This window comes from Phoenix dactylifera, chromosome 17 (assembly GCF_051530095.1).
Source record: "Phoenix dactylifera cultivar Ajwa chromosome 17, Ajwa_hap1_PhDact_Kaust_v1.1, whole genome shotgun sequence".
Lineage (NCBI taxonomy): Eukaryota > Viridiplantae > Streptophyta > Magnoliopsida > Arecales > Arecaceae > Phoenix > Phoenix dactylifera.
The window spans coordinates 8,692,142-8,715,828 of record NC_143206.1 but is presented as its reverse complement, the minus strand read 5'-3'; the positions used below and the strand labels follow the sequence as shown (position 1 = coordinate 8,715,828).

The window sequence follows — 23,687 nt, the reverse complement described above, 5'->3', positions numbered from 1 at the left end:
AGGATAAAAGAAAATTGGTGTTTAAGTACATCAGGTAATTATTCACCATTCTCTTCTACTGCAGTTAGCCGCTTTGTCATCAGAGGTGACCTACAAGTGGTTGCACCATCCGAACCAAAATCTGGCACTCTTCATGTTGAAATTTGGCATCTTCACGTTGAAATTTGGCATCTCGGAGTTCTTTGGCCATTGTGAACCAAGGGGAGTCTGGGGTAGTCTTGAAGTATCTCTCTCTAATCTCATTTCCATCAGGGGATTTTGGAATTATTCAACCATTGTGAACCAGGGGGAGTTATTTTTGGTTGAGGGATGGTCCGTAAGCATCTATCTATTGCAATAGAAGATTTTCACCGTCCTTTTGCTATTGTCGCTAGGCTCCACGTTAGAACCGCTGGTGGCTCATACACTACATTTATAACAATTCAGAACTTTACTCAAAATGGCTAACCGAAAGATATTTTTTGGATTTTTTAGTCCTATATAAGTATCTAAGATCTCTTCAGCGAATAACCGATGTGAGACTAAATACATGTCCGCACGAGTACTCATATACTTCTCTCATTCAAGTTCTGACATTCTCGTCAGACTGAGAGTTTAAATCTATTCAAATCTAACCACAAGCATCACGATTAACCTATGGTCGGCCTCTATGAATCCGTATTGTAATGTTTCCTAGTTCACATAAACTATGGGTTGAGATCACTCTAATACCATTTATAACAACCCAGGATTTTACCTAAACTGGCTAGCCGAAAAGTATTTTTTGAGTTCCTTCGTCCTGTATAAGTATCTAAAATCTTCTCGGCAAATCACCGATGTGAGATTAAACACACACCCGCACGAGTTCTCAAATAGTTTTGTGGCCTTTCTTTTTGCTACATTGGAGCAACCAATATTTTGAAAGGATTTTTTTCCACAGCCTCTCTTCCCATGGCCCCAGCTCCAGCATTGCCCATGGGCCCAGCCTCAACTCTAGCCCTGCCTAGGGTTGTCAAATGGAACCCAACCAAAACATAACCCATTTGTTAAATGGCCCAAAAATGTAAAATCAAGCTTGATCTCTTTATTAGGGGCATGTTTGGGTATTCCTACAAGAACATATTGCAAGAATTAGAACTGTTGGCCCACCCAGCTCGCATCAAGGGCCGTCAAAGTTCTAGTCTAAATTCCAATCTATGAGCCTATTGGTATGTAGGAAGAAGCAAAGATTTATAAAGGATTTTTTTCTTCCCATAGGATTCAAGCTAGGGGAGTGTTGAGTTGACAAGGAGACTATCCAAATAGGCTCAAAATAGGTAAACTTGACCCGATCCACATAACTCGTTTAATACATAGGTCAGGATCAGGTTAAATAGGTTTTAAATATTTTGAAAAGGTTATAAATAGTGTAAACAGGTTTTACATGATGGGTCGTACTTAGATCAATCTAACCCAACTGCTAAATAGATTGAAACAAGTTAAATGGGCAAGGATTCTAAGCCTGAATACAACTCGTTTAATAAATGTGTTAAATTGAGTCTATCCATTTATATCCCAACTTATTCAAGCCAAACCTAAATTTATTTATAGCGGGTTGGTTTGGCAAATCAGGCAATCCCTCCATGATTACCTTAGTGTCAATAGGGCTAGAAATGAACCCAAGTCAGCCTTAGGCTCACCGTACTAAGCTAGCTTCAGTTGGGGCCTTGGGCTAGGATCAAAACAGCTCAAATCAAGCTTGATCCTAAAAATAAGTCCCGATCAAATGTCATGCCATGCTTCGGCCAATGCTTGGCCTAGCCTAGGCTTGAGCTCGATTTTTGGCTCAAAATTCGAGCCTGGAACCCAGCTTAATCCTCGCCCAAATTTGTTATTACGATGGAATCTTCTAGGTTAGGTTTGAGCATTTCGGACCAATCAGGTCAAGAATTTTGAGTCAACCAAGCCAATTCGGGTTAGGCCAACCTTTAGTTTAAATAGACTTATTCAAGTAGGGCCCATTTGAGCTTTGACCGGAGATTGGGCTTAGGGTTTCGAGCCAGGGTAAGGCATGTCACCTTGCCCAATTCCAACCCTAGGTATCAATCTCTCCCCTAAGCCCTCTTCTATCCTATGCCATTGCTACCCAACGTCCCCTTTTTCCTCTGCCCCGCCCCCACCACCTGCCAACGGAAAAAGAGATAAAAAAACCCTTCCACTTCCCTCAAACCTCCTTGCCAACCTAGATCGTGATGAAGGTGATGTTGGTCAATAGCAATTGCATTAATTTTTAACCCACACCAGCATCCTCCACCCACAAAATATGGATCCTAGACATCTACTGCTACCCTTTTGATACCTTCTTCCTCCTCCTTAACATGTTCTACTACAAGTTTTACTAAAAATATTTTGTTGCCGCTCCTCTACCCATCCTTAGAAGTGAACCATGAAATTTTTCCACAAGCCGCTCTGATTGAGCCCATATCAAACTGACTACTAAGAGGCCTACCAAGAGCAGCATCAAACTAGCTTTAAATCGAAGAAGACCCTGACTACAAAGATGACTTGAATATCTATTAGAGCTGAGGAAGTGAGTTGGATATTCTCTACATTTTTCTTAAAAACTATATGTGACTTTCTTCTTGTTATGTTTGATAAATAGATTTTTTATTCAAAATTATTTTTTTAATTATTTCAGATCATACCTTATTAGATTTTAACTAAACTTATATTTCAAGATTTTTTCATGTGTTCTAGGGTCTAGGATCCTTGAAAAATTAAAAATTAGAAGAAAAAACACCAAAACTTGAGTAACAATAAAAAAATAGAAAAAAAAAATAAAAGAAATTAGTGAATAAACACCAGATTGGCATATGGCAAAACACTTTGTATTGGTTAGCTGCCTATATACAAGTATATCACACAGGCCTGAGATTGCGTTGTGACCTCTAGAGAATGCCTTACATTGTTGATTCCAAGAGCCAATGTTCGTGGGAGAGAGAAAAAGGAGCTCTAAGAATTTGTTTCCATAATCAAGTAGGATTTAGACTGAATTTTCTGTTGGATTCGTGGACTGAAAAATCTATTTAATCATGGCCTATATTAATCCAATACCTTTGGATCATGTAGGGAAAAAAAAACAAAAAAAGACCTCCCTGAATCTTTGTCTTCTTATAGATGAACAAGCCTATAGGCTAGGACCGGGCCCTTGGAAAATGTGGGCTAAGCAAGCCAAGAGGTCTGATTTCTATAGGATATTCGTGCAGAAATATCTAAACAAGCCATAAATGTTATCAAGACCATTAGAGCACGAAAATGGGCGGCCCCATTATGAGGTATTATCCACTCTAGGAAAGAGCCGCGTAGGTACTTCACCCCCACATGGTTTTGTCCCTTCGGTGCAACTTTCGCCGCTACCAAAAAGGCCCTTGCAAAGGAAAGGGAATGAGGCCCTTATAAGCACGACCTCTTTTTGCTACTCAAGCAGTATGGGACTAAAGTGGTCCTTGCCCCATCCGCCCCCCAACAAAGACTATGGGTGAATACACGTTGATTATGACTCTCTCATCGCCGCTCAACATCGAGGAATCTCTTTATTTAACATAAATTCAAAAATAAACTGGATCCATCTTCAGCCGATACAAATGATGCATTATTGCGTTATCAAAGCAAAATCATCAGGGGAACAGAGCGTATGCCCCAATCATTTGTTCATCCTTCCTTTTGGGGGTGCGGATGTGCTGCAAGTTGCTGGAATAATGTTTCTTTTTCTTGTTGGAATGCTAACCATGACACAGCAAGCAGCATGAAGAGCATGAACATGTTTGGTTATTCTCATGTGGTACAAAGGGGGTATCCAGAAACCTACCAAGTCACCTCCTCTGCAAACCTCAGATGATTTTGCACAAAGATCATGGCAGTCTTGGCATCTGAGTGATGCCAAATCAGGATGCAAGAGTAGAATTCTAGATGATTTCTTTGCCAACTTCAAAGAATGGGAAATCCAGATATTTGGCCTGAAATATGATGGCAACTGAAGATATGGCATATCTTAATAAAAAAATAGAATTTGTTGTTTTATGCATTGATTTGGTATTAGTGAACTAAAATATCAATGATGAAATACAAACGATGTCATGGGACCCGTTTATACTGCAGAAACAAATAGCCAAATATAAATACAACATCTACAAGTGCTTATAACCAATACATACTGGTCTCGTAGCCCAACGATATGCAAGTGAGGGTTATTAAGCAGTAATTTTTTTTCCTCAATGGACTGCAAATGGCACCATCAAAATGACTGGTAATGAGTCCTTTCCATAACAATTTCTATGAATAGATTGCAGACCACCTGCAGAACCTTGATAATGACGTTATGATGTTACTAGCAATAATATTATGCACGCACCCTTAAAGTACAGCTGAAAAACTCAAGCTATGAGTCCTGACCCATTCTGCTCAAGGGAAATCTATCAAGTTTATAGTCAAAATCATCACATCACATGATTTTCTTTTGCACGAGAACAAAATGGAGATAGAGATCTGTGGCAATTTTTTTATGATGAGCCACGAACATAGTTTAGCTTCGGTTCTTTACTGCACCACACATAAATGCTCTAGATTTTTGAGCAATGTAAATGCTTAAGAATCTGGAAATCACCTGTGCCAAAAAGATAAACCAAATGCCTCAAACTTCCCAATTAACAAAATTTCTATGCAATCAGATGTGATTCTGAATCAGAGATCTCATCCCTCGCATGGATTTCTGAAGTAAAATTCAGACAATAGCTGGTCAATAAAACATGTTAATATGCAAAATTCGACCACCATTGGCTTCAAAGAGCTGCCTTCAGCTGGTACGAAGAAGGGCATATGCCAGAGTCATGGGCAAGATTGCCAACCCCTTGCTCTCAAACAGCTCATTTGGTGAATTCATGTTCGATGCCATCAGTTGCCCCATCATTTCTTCAAGCGGCTCACCACACATCTGTTGATGGAGCAAGTAGTGTCCATACCCCTGCACAACCACATTATTTTTCAGCTATAGGCAGTTCACATATCACAGTCTGAAAAAATGAAAAGAGATGGATATCTTTTGTTATCTCCATGGACTTTCACTAGCTCAGAGATGAAATACTGTAAAAATTCTGCAGCAACGGCAGATTGCTAATGCCAGATACAAGACCAATTATCACATTGCCTCATTGGATTATCCTCACATTGTCAGTATGCAGCCTAGCCAGTGTGCCTTAAAAAATAGAATACCTTATTCATGTAACTTAACTGTTAGCACATGGCCATATCCATACATTACATTACCAGGCAAACAACATAACAGCAAGTACAGAGAACAGGTAATTGTGAATATTTATGAACATAGGCTTCATATAGTTATTAAAATTTTTAGGGCTCCTGCAGCAGCAATATAAAGAAACAGCTATTCTTCATCTACATGAATGAATGTATCGAAATTCTCTCTTTCTGCTGAGAAATTAGTATTTCTGTGACTACTCACTCTTTAGCATTTTGGTTGGTTTTATCCCAAAACTTTTAGATGTTTTCAAGTTCACCTGAGGCATGGGTTTTCTCATGAAACTGCTGAAACACTTTTCACAAGCCTCACACCAGATAGCATTAAAGAATTATGCATAGAAACCATATATTTGCAGTAACAGACATATATGGCTCAGCACATGTCAAAATTGTCCAACTACAGGTAAAGCTGGAAATCCAGGCTGCTGATAACCTTTTGACTCTTCAAAGAATATATCTATACCTACACACACAGACGGATACATATACAAACTGACATACATGAGTTCCAAAGATGTTCCTTGTAACAATCCAGAACCTCACCCAAAATGGCTAGCCGGAAGGTATTATTTAGGTTCCTTGATCCTGTATAAGTACCCAAAATCTATCCAGCAAATAACCGATGTGGGACTAAACATACGTCCGCACAGGTCCTCACATACTCCCTCCATTCGAGCCCTGAAGTCATCATCAGACTAAGAGTTCAAATCTATTCAAATAATCACAAACACTACGATCGGCCCGTGGTCAGCCCCAATGGATCCATACTGTAGTGTCCCCTAGTTCACATAGGTTATGGGCCAGATCCACTCTTTTACCATTTGTAATAACCCAGGACCTTACCCAAAATGGCTAGCCGGAAGGTATTATTTGGGTTCCTTGATCCTGTATAAGTACCCAAGATCTACTCAGCAAATAACCGATATAGAACTAAACACATGCCTGCATGGATCCTCACATTCCCAAAATTGCATATTGAGAGCTGATTATGTTTCTTATGTCGACTCTACTCGAGGATTCCAAAAAGAAACAAGTGCTAGTTTTATTTGTCAAACTACAATTTTATATTGCCAACTTTTCCAGGTAACAATAAAGTTCATTTTCTACGAATACCAGGAGATAAATACCAAGTAGTGTCACTGATTGTTTTTCCAACATACCAACATATTTACCTTAAGAGAAGTAGGTGAACAAACAAAATATTTTGAGTAAATTACATAAAACCCCTTGAGATTTATGTTTATTACACTTATACCCACTAGTTTATAGAACCTACACTTACACCCAGTTAATTTAATGGTGTTAGTGAATCCGTATCTCATATAAAAAGTCAAAATTATCCCTGAGTAATGAGTAAATTACAAAAAGCCCCTAAGATTAAAAGTAAATTCTTCTAACATCCAATAATTTAAAAAATCTACGCTTATTCCTCTGAGGTTTGTTTTTATCCAATACTTTAACCCACACTTAATAGAATGTTAGCCAAACCATTAACTTAAATGGGACCTAAATGCCATATCAGAAAAAATTTAAAAAATAACCAAACTAGCCTTAAATGATATAACATCCACTCAAGGAGGAGATCAATTATGAGATGCCATGGGTTTGAGCTTGATCTTGATGAATTATCAAAAAAGAGCCATGTGCCAAAGGAAAAGCAATCTAGATCTTTCAAGTAAATGGATGCCTCTAAACTTTTCTGCTGCAAAAAACTAACATCAAGAGTTTTATCACTTAAGCTAGCTTGTTTATGGTCCAAACCAGGCTATGGAACCGCAACTGATGCACCCTCCAAAAATAAGAGTTCTCATGTACGTATTGATTTGGATTCTTTTGATTATAGGCTGCCAGAGCTATTATAGCTCCATATATAGATATAGGAATCCTCATTCACAGCGATAATATCAAAATCATGTCTATCGTATTTAACAAGTAGAACTCAAAACCAACAAATAATACACCAGCATCCCCAATCTCTATGATGTGCTGGGCCGAAAAAGGAGAACAAAACTTGCTCAGAAAGGACAGAGGCTGGTCGGAAAGGGTGCTCGTCACCGAATGTCGATTGGAAAGGAAGCTTGTCGTTGGTCGCTTGTCGTGAAGGGAGCCCCTAGATGCTTAATCTCAAAGAGAAGAAGACTTTTGAAGACGTAATATTTCGAAGAGTTCCAAAAGTTAGAAAAGTGAAAGAGGAGCCTTATTTTCCTATAGAGGTAATTTTGACTTTTTACAACAGATGAACAGTTTCACTAATGTTGTCAATTTAAATGGGTGTAAGTGTAGATTTTTACAAAATATTAGGTGCAAGTGTAATAAACATAAACCTCATAGAAATTTTTATAAGGTTATTTTGGTCATTTTCAAATTTTTTTCTGATGTGGCATTTGGGTCTTATTAAAAGTTAATGGTTTGACTAATATTTTGTCAAGTTATAGGCTGAAGTATTAGATAAAAATAAACCTCAGGGAGGTAAGCATAGGTTTTTCATACTATTGGATGTAAGTATAATTTACCCCTAATATTAGAGAGGTTTTTGTAATTTACTCAAATATTTTTTATATATTACAAGACCATTTTAAACTTCTACAGGAATAAGGGACATTAACTTGAAAATGCAACTTGACAGATTATCACGAGAATAAGTACTGTGTTTATAGATAGTCTCAAATGCGTGCATGTAGTTTTGATTGGTGAAAAAAAATTTCACCATGTTCTCTTCACAAAACAAGCTGCATGCTTTTCCCCTGGCAACCCTTATAATTGTGAATTAACCATGCTGACACTTGGAATGAACTAATATGCAGCAAAACCCTATTGAATGCATGATGCAACTAGCAAGCTCAGACTACCTCAGTGTCCTTTTTATTAATACAACTTCTTTGTTTATTGTTCAGACATGATTTGAAGAAGAAAAAATGGTTTTCAGCTGATCTATTAAAAACAAGCATCACTAATCCTCAAAATTGTTAAATGCTATTTACCACATATACTGACAGTTCCAAGTTATTACACAAATAAGCATTAAAAAACATTTTGCACATGTGATATCTAAGGTTATAGGCCTAAATTCATGATTCAATGTTTGTTGGCCTAACCCCAGGAAGGTTGATTATATTAGGTTGACCATATTTTAAAAAATTTTCCCCGGTCCTTGAAGCTTTCTTTCAAAGTTTGCTTCATAATTTTACCAATCTTGATGTGATAAGACTTGGTGGAGGTGGAGGTCTATTAGCAGGTCAACCTCTATGTCTTGAGTTTCTGTCACTTTGGGTAGCATTTCAGGATGGGCTTATTGAAACTTTGGATCTGCTCAGACCACACCCAGCTCATTAACAATCCCATGTAAGAAGGTTAGCAATGTTGTATGGTTAGGTCTCAAGCAAAGCGCAAGCACTTCTGAGTGCCGTAAAGGTAATAAAAAATTTTATCATGAGATGAAGTGCACAAGGAGAAAAACCAAAATGGCCATTACATAAAGTTGAGGGCAAGGTCGAAGAAACCGGTACAGGCACCGCACCGGTTCTCCGGCGGGATGACTCGATACAAGCCGTGCCAGGCCTATACCAAGAGAGGGCACGGCACCGTGGGAGAGAAGAAAAGAGAAAGAGCGAGCGGGGGAGGGAGGGCCGGAGGAGGGTAGCGGATGCCGCGGAGGCCGCAGTTAGTTTTTTTGTTTCGAACGAAACAAGAATTCGGCCGCAGCTAAAAAAATTCGCGATTTTTAATTCCTCGATTTTTAAGTGAAGTCGGCAAACGATTTGCCGACTTCACTTAAAAATTGCAAAATTTTTTAGTTGCAGCCAGACTCATGTTTTATTCGAAATAAGGGAACCGGTCGCAGCCTCGCCTGCCGCGGCCTTCATCGGCCCCCCGTGGCTTTCGCCGACCTCCGCCACCCTCCTCTGACCCTCCCTCCCCCATTCGCTCTCTCTTTCTTTCTCCTCCAGCTCCAGCAACGGGTTTCGTTTCCGTTGCCAATACCATATCGGTGAGCCACCAGTATGGCTCGGATCGGCCAGAACCGCCCGGTTCGGAACGGTTCCGCCGACCTTGGTTGAGGGTGCCAATTGTCAACTGAAAGAGTTACCAAAGTCTCCTGCATTGATACAAAAGAAACCTAGGTAAGATCACACCCTTATTCCAATACTTTGTGGGACACCACCCTAACTCTATTTAAAATATTTTACAAAAGAAAAAAAAGAAAAAAGAGAATACTACAAAAAACTTAGGAGACGAGTTACACCAAAACAAACATATGCCAAATTATTAAGATGGTGCACAACATTCATTAAAGACAAAATACAGGCCTATCATGCAAGTTAGAGGGACCTAGATCTGGTGGCAAAAATAGACAAAGACCTAAGAGTACCTAAATTAAAATTTTGAAGAATTCAAGAAAAACTTTACTCTATCTAAAGAGCTTTGCACTATAAACTATAACTTCTTACTTAAAAATTTAAAGAACACTTCTAAGGATAAAGGTAGAAATAGATAACTAGAAGAGACAATATTTAGAGCTTGATCAGAATGTAAGCATTTCTCCAAATGCCAAGTTCGTAGCATGCGTTGTTCTTTTTTCGGGAGAAGAGAGAGAGAGAGGGGGGGGGGGGTCCCACAAGATAATGTTATATGTGAAATGTGAATAGCAACAAAAAATCAAGCAGGATTGCCCCAAATATAGCTAAAACGAGAATCAAGCCTCTAACCTCATCAGCAAGACTATATATGGAGCTAAGAAATCAATCTAACTGTAAACATAAAAGCTTTACATATGTTTCTCCTTACGAACTAGTGCATATGTAGTTTGAAAAAAAAAATCAAAATATTTCATGAGAAAAAACTAGAGCCTAACATAATCTGGAAAAAAATGTGCTAGTAGAAAGGTGCAACCTATGCCCTTTGGCCATTCAAAGGAGGCAGAGGAGATATGGAGTTTGTGCATAAGGAGTGTGACTCCAGGATCATATTACCTAATGATGGATGGTGGATGTGCATTAGAGTTTATGGGAAAGAAGCATATGCCCGACGAAGCAATACTTTATCCCATGTAGACCAAAGCATAGAGAAGACAAGCACCTCAAATCTTCTCTAGAAACAGACTGACCCCAAAATACAAGGTTAGTAAGGAAGGTGTGTAAGATGTCTGTCTTATACCAAGTGAACCAACTACAAGAAAATGACTGTTTTGATCGGCTATCTAAAAGACATAAATCTTATCCCATGAACCAAAAATATAATTCAAATCATACTTATGGGGCCCGCCGCTCTGTATTTTCTTAAGAGAACCATATCACGTGTGAATAGGACCTCTCATGTTAGAACGTACTGACAAACTTCACAGCCATTATAGGCATAAATAGGTATGTTAAGAATTCTATACACCTGCCATAAACGTGTGGAAGTTTTAATATAAAAGATTTTTTATTCCTTTTTTATATTGTAAGGATACATATGTTTGTGTATCGATGTCAGTCTTTGCATGTCTGTGCACATGTCCATGAAACTCCATGTTGTCCAGAAAAGTAGAAATTGCAGAATTCAAGTGAACTTCAAGTGAAACTTCTAATAACACATCGAGACACCTAATAATTTTCTGCCAAAAGTGTGAGAAGAGGAAAAGATTCACAAATTCAATCTTTAAATTATAGCTCACAAACAAAATATAGGGCATCCACTACCTCAAGGTGAACAAAAGGATAAAGTGTAGCTTCACCACTTAGCCGACTCTGACACAGTGCCTGTCATTTAATGAGGATCATACAAGTTAGAAAACTAATAGCCATAGCAATTTAGGTGTCAAGAAGAAAATAAATTATTAGAGTTGTTGAAAAAGGTGTTGCATTGTAAGAAGCCTTTGTTTCGATATGTTTTCATTCATCTATATTCTCAGAAGTTTGTGTTCATCATGTTTTCACACTAGGTTTCACTGACAAAATTCTAAGAGGTGAAACCCTATAATTAGGTTACAAGATTTGAGACAAAGAGGAATCGGGGTTGTGGTTTTGCAATTTGCAGGTGTTATAGGAAGCTATAGTATAGTACCTTAGGTGTTGAACATAAGACAAATTTACTAGAGTTGTTCAAAAAAAGGTTTCTGGATATGTTCTCATTCTTCTGTATATTGGGAGTTTGAGTTCACCATGATCTCACAATAGATTTCATTGGTAAACAAAAATCCAATAGATCAAGTGAAACCCTACATTAGGGCTGTGGTTCTGAATTTCTCCAAATCTAACTGGAAATTGATGGAAAGGAAGTACAAGATGGTCTATAAATTATAGGACAAGATGGTGAATGGGGAAGAATCTATAGTTTAAGGTGAATAGAAGGAGATCATCAAGATTGAATGTCCTATCGCTTATGTTTAATACTGTTGAATGTTTCAGATAAGCTTGCAGCAAAAATGAGGTGAAGGATTGCCTAGTCTTTTTCTTTTCCTCTTTAAATCTCCTCTACAAGTCAACCAGCCTTTTTTCCTAAAACAGATCAATCCAATTATAGTAGGAACAAGACCTATTGGAAGTAGGAACTGTATGAAATTAACCAACTAAATGAGACAATAAAGTAGACAAAAGAAAGTTCTTTGCTGATACGTGACAACACAGTTTATAACACCTAACTAATTACTTTGAAGATTCCTAGTGACTTTGTGCTGTAACAGCAACCTGCAGCCTTATTTTTTTGGACTTTTGTGCTCTTTTACACTCTGATGAAGGCTTAACTAAGTTCTTTATTCCTGCATTGTCCATGTTTTGGTTGAATGAATGCTTAACAAATGTCATTAGTTTGCATATCAGATCACTTTCTAACTCGCCTCACTGGATAACTTAGGTGAAAACAGCTGGGCAAGAAACATACACTGCATATTCTGACTCAAATGGAATACAGCGATCACTAGAAATAGAAAAGGACAGTCAATGCTAACCAAAATATTATCATATGATGATATGGGAGCGTCAATGGAAACTCCTACTAGCTACAAGGCAATCAGAATTTCTTTTTTCTATCAAAGAAACATCTCGATCCATTATTTGACAATAAGCACCTACAATTTAACAGATTGAATTATATAACGGAGCAACAACTCTTCAAACACAACTGAATATCACTTAATTTAATATTTATTAGAAAAATTGCTTCAGATTTTATTTGTATGCAAAGATATTAAAAAACTTTCAAGAATGACATCACTGATAACTGAAGACGATGGCCAAGACTATGAAGGTAAAAGAAAAAAAAAGATTAGCAAATCTGTTGAATCGTTAAACTGGTTTTGATGACTATGGTGTTTTGATGGCATAACATGCTATCTGTATGAAGTTGTTAGCACTAGCACAGTACAGCATCAAACACAGAATTACAACCTAGCATCGACATGCATGTTTTTTATACTAGCCACTCACCTAGTCTTTTACTCTTCTTATGAGTATGTACATCAACTATACATATATATAAACTATTTTGGTAGACACAATTGTAGAGTGGTGACATGTTCATCAGATGTTGATCCTGTAATTGTATATATATCTTGAGGTGCTAATGAGGTGGTGAGCTAGCTCATGTGTCGGTACTCAAGTTCTATGCAATCAATGATCAGAAATTGTCATCCAACAAACATCATGAAAATTCATGTTTTACTTAAAGGATACACTCAGTTCATGCCAACATTGAGATACAATTTAAAGAATAACTTGATTGCACTAAATTTTGTAAGATCCAAAAGGAATCTGGCTGATCAGCTTACCAAAGGATTGTCTAGAACAGTAGTTCTAGAGTTGTCGAGAGGGATGGGGCTAAGCCCATAAGTAAAGTCACAATAGTGGTAACCCAATCTGAAAAGATTCAATGGATAGAAACAAGCTAAATAGGTGACTAATGAGGAGCACTATTTATTTTTTCCATCCCTAGGGCAACAGTGCTCATAAAAAGCAAGGGTTAGGTTGAGTTTTTACTCTTAATGAATCCAAGACCCATGAGGTAGGGTACCTACTTGCTCGTACCCTTTTGAGGATTTACCTATATGCATGTAGTCGTGAGGCCGCGACTGTGGAAAGTGGGTTGTTCCCTAAGAACACATATAAAGAGATACCTGCACATGACCGTAAAGCGCAAACTTGTTTCGAGCATTGTTCATGCTATATTATGTGTTGTTGATAAAATCTGAGCCATGAACCAAGGTTCAAGACATAGTCCACCTTGGCTCCACAGAGGTAATCAATTGTCACTAAGTGAAGGTTCAAACCAAAATGTACCTACACCTATTACATAATATAAGATACTCAACACTTTATTTTGATTTTTAAATTTATTTTGATTTTAAATTTTTAAATATTTAATTTATGTAGGGGATTGTTGAATTAAATCAAATATTTTAAAATTTTGAAAACCAAATTGGTCAACAGCCAAGTGGCAAGCATCCGCGCACAAGCAAGGAAGCAAACATGGAAAGATCCCCAAAGAAAGCAGGCCATAACAAGTGTCATCCATCCACGCGCAAGAGCAAGCATGGAAAGGCCTTCCGAAGAAGGAAGCATGGGCGGCCAACATGCAACAAGACACAGAATCAAAGGAGCACAAGAAGACACATTATCAATCCGCGGGAGGAGAGTCTGCTTCTTTTGATGCGCCTGAGCCTATATAAAGGGCTCTAGAGATCATTTCAAATACAATGAAAAATTTTTCTTCTGCCTATTCTAAGAGCCTATATAAAAAGGACTATAGGAATCATTGGGGAGAAAAGAAATAAAGAAAATTTTTTTTCTTCTCCTCATAATTTCAATTATTTTTCTGAGTTTCTTTTGAGCTATCTGCAAGCGTGAACGTGCTCTTCTTTCTTCCTTGGAGGCGCACTGACGGGGAAGACGTGGTTTTGTATTGGATCCTCGTATCTCTAGGAGATCTGTGCCAGTAGACCCATGCGTGGGGGGCATAAACTTTTCTGGAACAACGCGTCAGTGTACTTCGATCCACAGGCCATCTTCTTTCATTTCTTCATTTTATTATTCTATTGTCAAGTTAATTATTTGCTAGTTTATTCTTCTTATTTACTATTTTTGAATATTAGAAATATTTAATTATTGATTTATCAATTATATTTGTGCATCTAGGCTAACAATTCAAGCATATACTCTCCCATCCATACTGCTGTTTTGTACTTTTTCAAGCCTCATAAAGTCTTGATCTTCATTTCTCCCATTAATTTACGAAGGTATTACTTGCTACAAGATATTCCTTTTTCCTGCTCCCCCAAACCCTTAAGTATCATGACTATCATATCAACCCCAGAAAGATATGGAAGGCAAACTTCTTTATTGAAAATATCCAACTTACTATAGTGACTGGAAGTCAACCTCTTGGGTCTGACTTCCCTTTTCATGATTTCATCAATAAAATTTTGGTGGATTCCTCTCCATTGCTCAAAAACAAAAAAAGAAATATCCAACATACTAATAGGTCCAATTAAAGATTAATTCCATTGTTTCAAAGACAAATTGCTCTTTCATAAATCCATAAACATGATATTGATCATCAATGCACATCCATACATATATAGCTAAATACATATGTATGAACATAGTACATACCTACATACGTGTGCAAGAAAGGAATAAAGTTTACCTTAAGCTGAAGTTTCAAAAACTTGATATAGTCAATGATATCATCCAGTGCAGATTCTCTATTGCCCTACATGTAGAAGTATGAAAAACAAAAGAAAAAAAAAATGAAAAGACAGGTCAGATGAGACTCTGCTAAATGAAAGTGCATCATATCAAAAAATGTCATCAAGGTGACCACGTAAAGTAACTTAATTCTTTTCTCAGTATTATGAATATTGCACTGTCATTCGGTTATATATTTGTTGCATTGGAAAAGCAGATTACATATGAAAGATGCTTCCCAACAACTAAGTGCATTTGCAACATATTCATGGACGGTACCAAAACAATTTGCTTTTAAAAGAAAGATTTTTTATTCTAGCATAAGATGGAATCAAAAGCTTAGCAACATAATCATTTAGTAACGTTCAATTTGCTAAAAATTAAAACTGAAGTGTGAATCATGCAACTACAACATATAAAGTGATCGATGTTATACATCAACTTTTTACGCAATGGGCTCACATAGAACAGTATGGAGAACAAGCAAAACTATGTAATATGGGATTATAACTTGATACTACAGAACTGAATCAGACACTTGAGACTCCCCTACCCCTTTAGATCAGAAAAATATTTGCTGCCTTAATGCACTAGATAGCACTACTGTATTAATAATGCCCCACCTGCCTGCCTGCCTGCCTGCCTGCATGTGGTTATGTATATATCAACCTCGGCAAGATATTGCAATACTATATTTATACCACGAAACGTACAAATTAAGATGAGGCATAAACAATGTGATCAGCCCCAAAAGAGCAAGAAAAAAGCTTCAAAACCCATAAAATTTTGCTAAATATCTAAACCTAATAAGGAGGAAAATGAGGTAAGTTAACCCTATCAGGGACAGTGAAAATATATACACTTTTAGGAGAAAAGGCCACCTGAAGTTGGTTGTTATTGTTCAGAGGTCTTATTCAGATCTAGTTCAAGGTTACTTATGTTTTTATGAAAGAACAAAGCTTCCACAGGTTTCTAGGTATGCTTTAACTGATAGCGAGGTCAAACACCACAGGACCTGCAAGCATATAGTCAATAACTGCAAGAACTGAAATGTATAGAAATATGCCAAAATTGGGGGCCCAATCCAAGTGCAGTTTAACAATATGCCGTTGCTTAAATGAAGAGGAGAGGATGGAGAAACAAAACATGGAGCTAATATGAAACTCCAAGTTTCAACTATCATTCAGCCCCGACATTAGAGATCTGATTGGTGGCATCACTAGACTTTTGAAGAGGGTATCCAGGGCATCTCCTTAACGTATCAAGGAGAATACATGATTGAATCAAGAATTGAAGATTCTGGCTAATGCAGACAATGATCAGAGACAATGACAACCATTCAAAGTCAGACTGGTATCATCATCCGCAGAGAAAAAGCTATTAGAAGGTAAGACAATCCATTCATCTCAAGAACATAACAAATGCATACACACATGGCGTGACATCAAGAACTCAAGCACACCACCAACTATATTAAAGGAATAATATATTACATGAAAACATGGTATAACTTAACCAAAGTAACAACGTAACCATGGACACCAACACAAACAAGCAAACATACACATGCATGCATTAACCTGTTGCGCATGCTGGACAAAGTTTCTAGATGAGGTTAAGTGGCATGACTGATATTGATGCTGGACAAAGTTTCTAGATGAGGTTAAGTGGCATGACTGATATTTTTTATATATAAGCAATATTGTCGGTAATAAGCACTATGGCGTAGCCAATAATAATTGTCATATACAACCGATAAGCACTACATATGGGAACCAATGGTTCTGGCTAGAATCTTGGATGGTGCATTCCAAGTATGGGGACCTAGGTAATTATAGTGGTGTGGCCTCCCTCCCCTTCTCTCAAACAACAATGACAATAACACTAATAATAATAGTAGTAACAACAACGACGACACCAACAACAACAACAGTAATAATAAGTGTATATATAGGCTTTTTTTTTGGTAAAAAGCACATATAAAGTCATATACATTTCTTAGTCATATATTATCCTTTTCTTAGCAAACTACATCTGATTATAGATGGCATGTATTAGGTGATGATAGCATGTCTTAGGTGATATGTTCATTATGTGATTGCAGCATAACCAATCATCCTCTGACAATGAACAAAACAAGAATTGCAATAACAGCACAATTGCATCAAAAGTTTGAGTACACAGGCATGTCACCTTGCCAGAAGATGGTACGCAATTTTGCAATGCTTTGATTCCTTCAGCAACTCTGGCTCTGTGGAGCTGCCATTAGTACATCCAAAAGAAAAGTAGATCAATATAGAATATAGAAAAAATTGAATTTAATTTGATTCATAAATTTCAGCTGGCTAGGATGATAACAGAACAATAAGAAAACAACGATATATACAATCAAGAAGTTACTTTCACTAGAAGAGCACAATTTGTTAACTTATCTTTTTGAGGAAACAGATCATTAACTTGTTAGGCGCTATATGCACAACAGAAAGTCATGATAAAAAAAAGGCTGTTATTATGATGGCCCGGTCAAGGCCCAGCCCGCTTGACCGGCCTGACCCAAGCTTGGCCCAGCCCAAGCCCATTAAAAAAAAAAAAGAAAGAAAAATAGAGAGGAAGACTCCCATCGGAAGTCTTCTTCTTCGTCTGACTTTCTGTGGGAGTCGACTTTCAAGAGCCAAGGAAGGCTTGCCTCCTCTATATAAGCACCTCCCCACGTCTCTTTCTCCTCCACCGACGATCATCGAGCTCCCTTCTCTCTCTCTCTCTTTCCCGTTGAAGTTCATGGCTGCCTGTCACTGTGCCCGCCGGAAATCGAGGCCGGAGAGCTCGTTGGAGCCAAGGTAAGGCCCCGACCTTCTTTCCCTTTGTCCTCCCTTTCTTCCACGGCCTTAAACCACCGCCGTAAATGGAGAAATTCGTCAAAAATTGGCTGGACCACTATGATCACAACCACCGATTGCCTCCCTTTCTCCTCTATTTTGCCAAGAAAAAAGAAAAGAAGAAGAGAGAGAACCATCCCTCTCTTTCTCTCTCATCTTTTTCTTTTTCTCTCTAAAAAGACCCATGGATCTATGAACTGAGTCCCATCGACTTGATCTATGAACCTAAGTTGACTCCTGCAAAGGGCTCTGATCCGCCTTGGTGCTCGAGCCGCCTACTAGGCCGGTCATCCCGCCCCTGATGCATGTCCCTAAAATCCCCATTGATGAGTCATGTTGATTGATCTTGGCCTAATTGAGTCTGATTCATTGAGCGAAACGTCTAGACTTGACCCACACGAAACCACCATACGCTCGATCCAGTTTTCTCAAATTATTTATAAGGATCAAGCATACGATATTATGAAACTCATGATTTATTGTGAAATAATGGTTTCATGAATATTTTAATATTAATGACTTGTTTATGAACTATGAACTTCATATTTATGGAAACTGTATTTTTGTTATGAAAAAGAATAATTTCATGATTATTCTTCTACCGTTAAACGCTTATTTATGGACGATGAACTCCATAAAGCTATTTAGTATTTTATTCATGTATGATTCAAAAAAATATGATTTAAGAAAAATTGTTTTAAGAATTATGGCAAAAAGGCTCTCAGATAGCTATGTATGGCCTCTAAAAGCAGGGTAGATCAACATCCAGTTCCATACAATCCTGCCAGTGGATAATAGTAGTTGGCACGACTTGCCAACATATAATAGTAGTTGGCACACGACTCTACTAGCAAGTAATAGTAGTTGGCACACAACCCTGATAGTGGGTAATAGTAGGTGGTATACGATCCTGCTAGCAAATAATAGTAGCTAGCATACGATCCTACCAGCAAGTAATAGTAGTTAGCATACAACCATGCTAACGGATAATAGTAGTTAGTATACGGACCCACCAACGGATAACAGTAGTTGGTGTTTGTCGATTATGGCCCTGTCATAGGTATAAAAGTGATCTTAGCATTTAGTCCGAGAGTAGTAATTTGATCAATGATATAGTTAAATGGTAAATGATTTATAATTTTATTTATGCTATACACCTGAAATTATGTTTACGACATATTGATGATTTATGTATGCATGATTGACTTTATGACTTACTTTATCATATGATACTATGATATGTTCTATTTTGCAATACTTGTTATTTTCTCTATATAATACATCGAGTCATGCAAAAACTTATGCTTGATCCAATAAGATAATGAAAGATTTATTTACCGAGTTATGTGGCTCATATATCTCTATTCTTATTTTTCTCTCTCCAGACAAATAGGGTCAATAGGAATGAAGAATAGTCTAGGCTTAGAGTTCGCGCTAACAAGCTTGACGAATTTGTAGAAAAAATTTAATATTTTAAATTAACTATGAATTTGTAGCTAATATTTTTTTGAATATTGAGGATTATAAGTTTGGTATTTATATTTGAATTTAGACAATCTGAAGGTTTGGTATTTATGTTTGGATTTAGACAATCTGAACCAATATTGGTTGCATTTAATAGACAATAAAATTGGACTTTTATTTATTATATTTTGTTTAAGTGGAATTTGAAAGTTAAATGAAACGTTTGGCTTCGTGTTATCGTAGGTTGTACCCCTTGGTAGCACAGCTTTGTCATGCTCCAGATTTAGGGCGTGACAGTTGTTACTATGCATATAAACTGAAATGTTCATGAAGCAAAGTGAGCTTCATTGTCGTTCAGGTTTTTCCAGTTATTTAAATAGAAAAGGCTGAGCCCAAGCTCTATTTTTTTTCCTTACAACAAACTTGTATCAATAAACAAATGGATTATGCTATGACTTTGTAGAGTTAAACACAGACATCTCTTACCCTTCTACTTGCAGCAGCTTGAGCTCTGGCTTCTCTTGAAGAGACCATGACCTTCAAATTTGGCTCAGCAGAATTATCACTATCATCATCTGGCTTTTGTTGTATTGAAGTATAACCCTGTAAATTTAAGTAAACAAGTCACGATATGGCCACTTTTCATAAGCACTTTCCTTGTTACGGATTACTTGTTAAGGTACAAATCAAGTTAGTATGGAGCTAAATTTCACCCCATGGACATGAATTTATGGAAAACACAGAATAAGGAACAGATGTGCTTGTGGGAGGAACTCATTTTCAGCATTCTTAGACATGCTTGCAGATTTTTCTTCAGTGCCTGGCACTGAATACCCAATCTGTAAATTGCAGGACACCACAAATTTCCATACTTTAAATGCAATTGTATCAATAAAATATCAATAAATGTTATCCTGAAAGACATGTCAAAATGTGAAAAAAATGTCATACCATTGGAATTACCATACTCTCAGAAGGATCATCACTTTCAATAGGGCAACAAGCCTTTGAGAAATCCCTTGCAGTTTCAGTATTGATGCTAGTGGGTGCAGGCGCAATTCGGTTAACTCTGGAAGTACCAATATCGGGAATAGATGAGTTGTTCAACCGATTCAGAAGAGGATTGGCTGAAAATCTTGAATTGTCATATGCATTATATGTTTGAAAACCACTGATATCTTTTCCAGCATCAAATCTGGTAATAGGTAAAACAACACCCTCCAGAATGTCTCCAGCAGGAATGGCACGAAGCTGTCTTGGACCACATGACACAGGGTTAGTAGAAAGCAGATTAACATGATTGCCGCATACTTGCAGATAATGGAACTGTGGTGGGCAAACATGCTGAGAAATAGGATATATTTCATTTCCAGGGGCAGTCACTGGATTTACTGGTACATCTCTGCATTGTTCCGCCAATGGCACCAAGGCACTCATCTTCATAGAATTGAATCGCTTGAATGGCCGAGGTGCTCCCACCACCACTACCTCCACCTACATCACCAAAAGCACACAAGGTCCAATGCCCGGAATTACTTGCAGTCAAGGAGTCTGAATCATGGCTTAGGATTAATATATAATATCACATTTCACCAACATAAACTTAAAAATAATACAATCGATTCTTACCGCAGATAAGGAGATTGACTTTTCTAGTAAAAAGAAAGCAACGAGCAAAGTGAACAAAGTCCAATGTCATTCCGCCAGAATTTAAGTACATATTAGTTGCAATGTATATTTTCATTTTAATGTTTTCTAAGAAGATCTCTTCTTTGATAACAAATCAAACCACAGTCGACAAATGTTTTTCCACTGCAATTTCACATAAAACGATAGCAATATAAATTCAACAAATAAGTATCCCACATGCTCCGTCTGTTATTTGAGCAAACATCCAACTCCAAGAAAATCGAACAGCGCGAATATTACAATGAAAAAGGTTCTGATAACAAACGAATGAAAACAAAGTCCACATTGCTCCAAAGGATTCCTGTCAAGAGAATCTGCATCCTAAAAAGTTATACTTCGATAAATAGTCCGAGAGAACGAGACAGCGAGAGAAGGAAGCATCACACATGGCGATGCATTCGTTATAGGTGGTTCTTGCATATGCGATCAAGGTCTCAAAAGACTGTAAGCGGAAGGTGGTTCAGCACCGCCGGCGGCAGCCTTAGCTCCACCTCCACCATCCCGCCGCCCCCATCCAAAAGGGGAAGAGAGAGAGAGAGAGAGAGAGAGAGATTAAAGGAGAACAGAAGAAAGTAAAAGAAAAGGGTTGAAAAACTTACCTGGAATTAGCACCGTCGGCCGTCGGCCGGCGTGCGCCACTCGCCGACCGCCCGCACAGCCGCACTGCACTGGGATTTGGGCCGTTCACTGTGGGTTTAGAGGAGGATTAAGAGGCGTGGGTGGGGTTTGCTCAAAAACTGCATCCAGGCTCTGTTATTCACTAGTAGGCTAGTTATATAATGCCACTGAGTAGTCTGAGTTACAGCAATTTAAAACAGTGGATTAAATGCTTGCAATTTTAATTACACATTATATTTGGAAAAAAAAATAAAATCCGACCGGATTATACATAACTCCGACCTGGCCAGATTTCATATTTAGGTCGTGATTTTGAACTTGATCCCAACACATTAATTGATAGGGTTGGGTCATGTTGCTGGAAATTGGACCCGGGGGCCGCCGCGAAACCGAGAGAGGAGGAGCTCCGCTGCCGGGACGGCGGACGACGGTGCGCCGGCGGGTGGCGTCCTCCTTGGGGGGAGAGTGAGGAAGAGTGTGTCATGTCCTGCAAAAAAGCCGGTGGCCGGGCTTTCCGGCGCCGGCCCTCCGATGCTTAAGTCAGAGGGGGCTAATATGTGGAGAGAGTAAATAAGAGAATGTTCTCTTGTGTCTGTGCTGTTTACTTGTTTTTCATCCTCCTCCCTTTCTTTTTCCCCCCAGGCTCCCTTTTATAGAAGGATATGTTACCTGGGAGGTGACAGGGGAATTTGTCCTCTTTTGTGATAATTGGGCACGATTTGGCCCATTAATGGTGTAGTGGAGAATAAGGCCAGATCAGACCGGAGTCAGGGAGTTGTCGCGGTTGATCGGACCCGTTGGAGTGGTTGAACCGTCGACCGTAATGGGCCTGGGGTTCGTAGATGGTAAGTGCATTTATTACCGAGCGAACGGGCGATCAGGGAGAGCCATACGCTTTGATGGTTCAGTGATCCGGAGATCGTCTTGAGCCGTGTTCATTAAATGACTGAGTGCATCGGAGACTTGAGGGGGTCTCATGCATTAATGATAGGTCGTGCCAAATACCTGCGAAGATCTTGTGCCTTGACGGCTCAGAGATGGTGGCAGGTTATAGTGGAGTTGTGTATTTAGCCGTCAGATCCTTTAAAAGGTTAGGCGGAGATTGGATATTTGGTTAAGGCATCGGCTCGGCAGGGGTGCCGAGCCGAGCTGGTCGCCCAGCGGGGCGCCCTGTGGCGGGGTCATTTCTAATTAGTATTTTCTGGTCGGCGCCCTCTGGGCGAGCACCTTCTAGCCGAGCGTCTCTGCTTGGCGCTTTGGTTGGATCTCTTCTGATCGGCGTTCTCTGGTCGGAGCGCCTTTCTGGTTGAGCGCCTCTACTTGGCACTCTTCTGGTCGGCGCTCTTTAGTCGAGCGCCTTTTGACCGAGCGCCTCTGAGGCGGCATAACTTGGGTTTTTCTCCCAACACTACCCCCCGACTTCCGAGTTCCAGCTGGCTACCAGCTTGAGCGCGGGAAGTATTTTTAGCTGGGTCATTACGGATTCCGAAAATTTTAATTTATTGCGCGTTTCGAATTATCGGACGCTTCGAGGTGCTTTTAATAGGCGGTGTTTCCTCCTTTCTGAAAATATCTCATTATTGGGACGCTTTCTCCAAAGCGTCCTCGCGTCGTGGGCTCATGATAGGGCCACACGATCCGATAGGGCGCTTCGGTGTCCGAAGCGTCAACCTAAATTTAATGCGGCGCTCTGTCTTTCGGGCTGACATGTGTTGTCATCTAAACGGGATACAGCGTTTTTCTCGCTGATCCGGGCCGTTGGGGAGGTCTATATAAACTCTCCCCTGGCCTTCCATCCTCTTTCTTATTGCCTTCTTCCTCTCAGTTTTTTCAGCCCAAAGTTCTCTTTCTCCGGCATCTTCCACAGGTTCCATTTTTCTTCCTAATCCCTTTCTTCCCTATAATGGGTTCTATTCCAAGCGAAGTCGAGTCCACCATGAGCGTCCTGGAGGTCGAGATGACCGAAGAGTGGTTTTTCCCTCTTCAAAGGTTCCGTTTGGAACCCGCCAGGCGGGGGGATCGGGTAATCGATCCTCCGGTAGGCCGGATTGGAGTGTATCTAGAATCATTCTGGGCCGGCCTACGATTTCCTCTTCACGGCTTCGTG

The 23,687-nt window shown here is 38.9% G+C and overlaps 1 protein-coding gene across 3 annotated transcripts; it reads right to left on the bottom strand.

Annotated features, from left to right (window-relative positions):
- Positions 1-4,490: 4,490 nt before the first annotated feature.
- Positions 4,491-21,707, bottom strand: LOC103722094 (uncharacterized). Of its 3 annotated transcripts, XM_017846411.4 has the most exons (8): positions 21,562-21,707; positions 20,666-20,767; positions 20,225-20,524; positions 19,760-19,876; positions 17,127-17,192; positions 14,893-14,958; positions 10,953-11,012; positions 4,491-4,978 (listed from the first exon to the last, which is right to left on the bottom strand). In XM_017846411.4, the coding sequence occupies exons 2-8, from the start codon at positions 20,714-20,716 to the stop codon at positions 4,811-4,813; spliced, it is 828 nt and encodes a 275-aa protein (XP_017701900.1). In that variant the 5' UTR covers positions 20,717-20,767; positions 21,562-21,707; the 3' UTR covers positions 4,491-4,810. The 3 variants fall into 3 exon arrangements, with proteins under 3 accessions (XP_017701900.1, XP_008810758.1, XP_088569819.1); XM_008812536.5 differs by having other exon boundaries at positions 20,225-20,767; XM_088713693.1 differs by lacking the exon at positions 10,953-11,012 and having other exon boundaries at positions 4,636-4,978; positions 20,225-20,767; positions 21,562-21,700.
- Positions 21,708-23,687: the final 1,980 nt, after the last annotated feature.

What these genes read in the sequence shown, in the direction of transcription:
- LOC103722094 (XM_008812536.5), bottom strand. Translation starts at nt 20,716, where the DNA reads ATGAAGATGAGTGCCTTGGTGCCATTGGCGGAACAATGCAGAGATGTA. An exon ending in GCGTACCATCTTCTGGCAAG is followed by an intron (nt 14,959 to 17,126) that starts GTGACATGCCTG and finishes TTCTACATGTAG; the next exon opens with GGCAATAGAGAATCTGCACT. An exon ending in ATCCTTTTGTTCACCTTGAG is followed by an intron (nt 4,979 to 10,952) that starts GTAGTGGATGCC and finishes GTGGTTGTGCAG; the next exon opens with GGGTATGGACACTACTTGCT.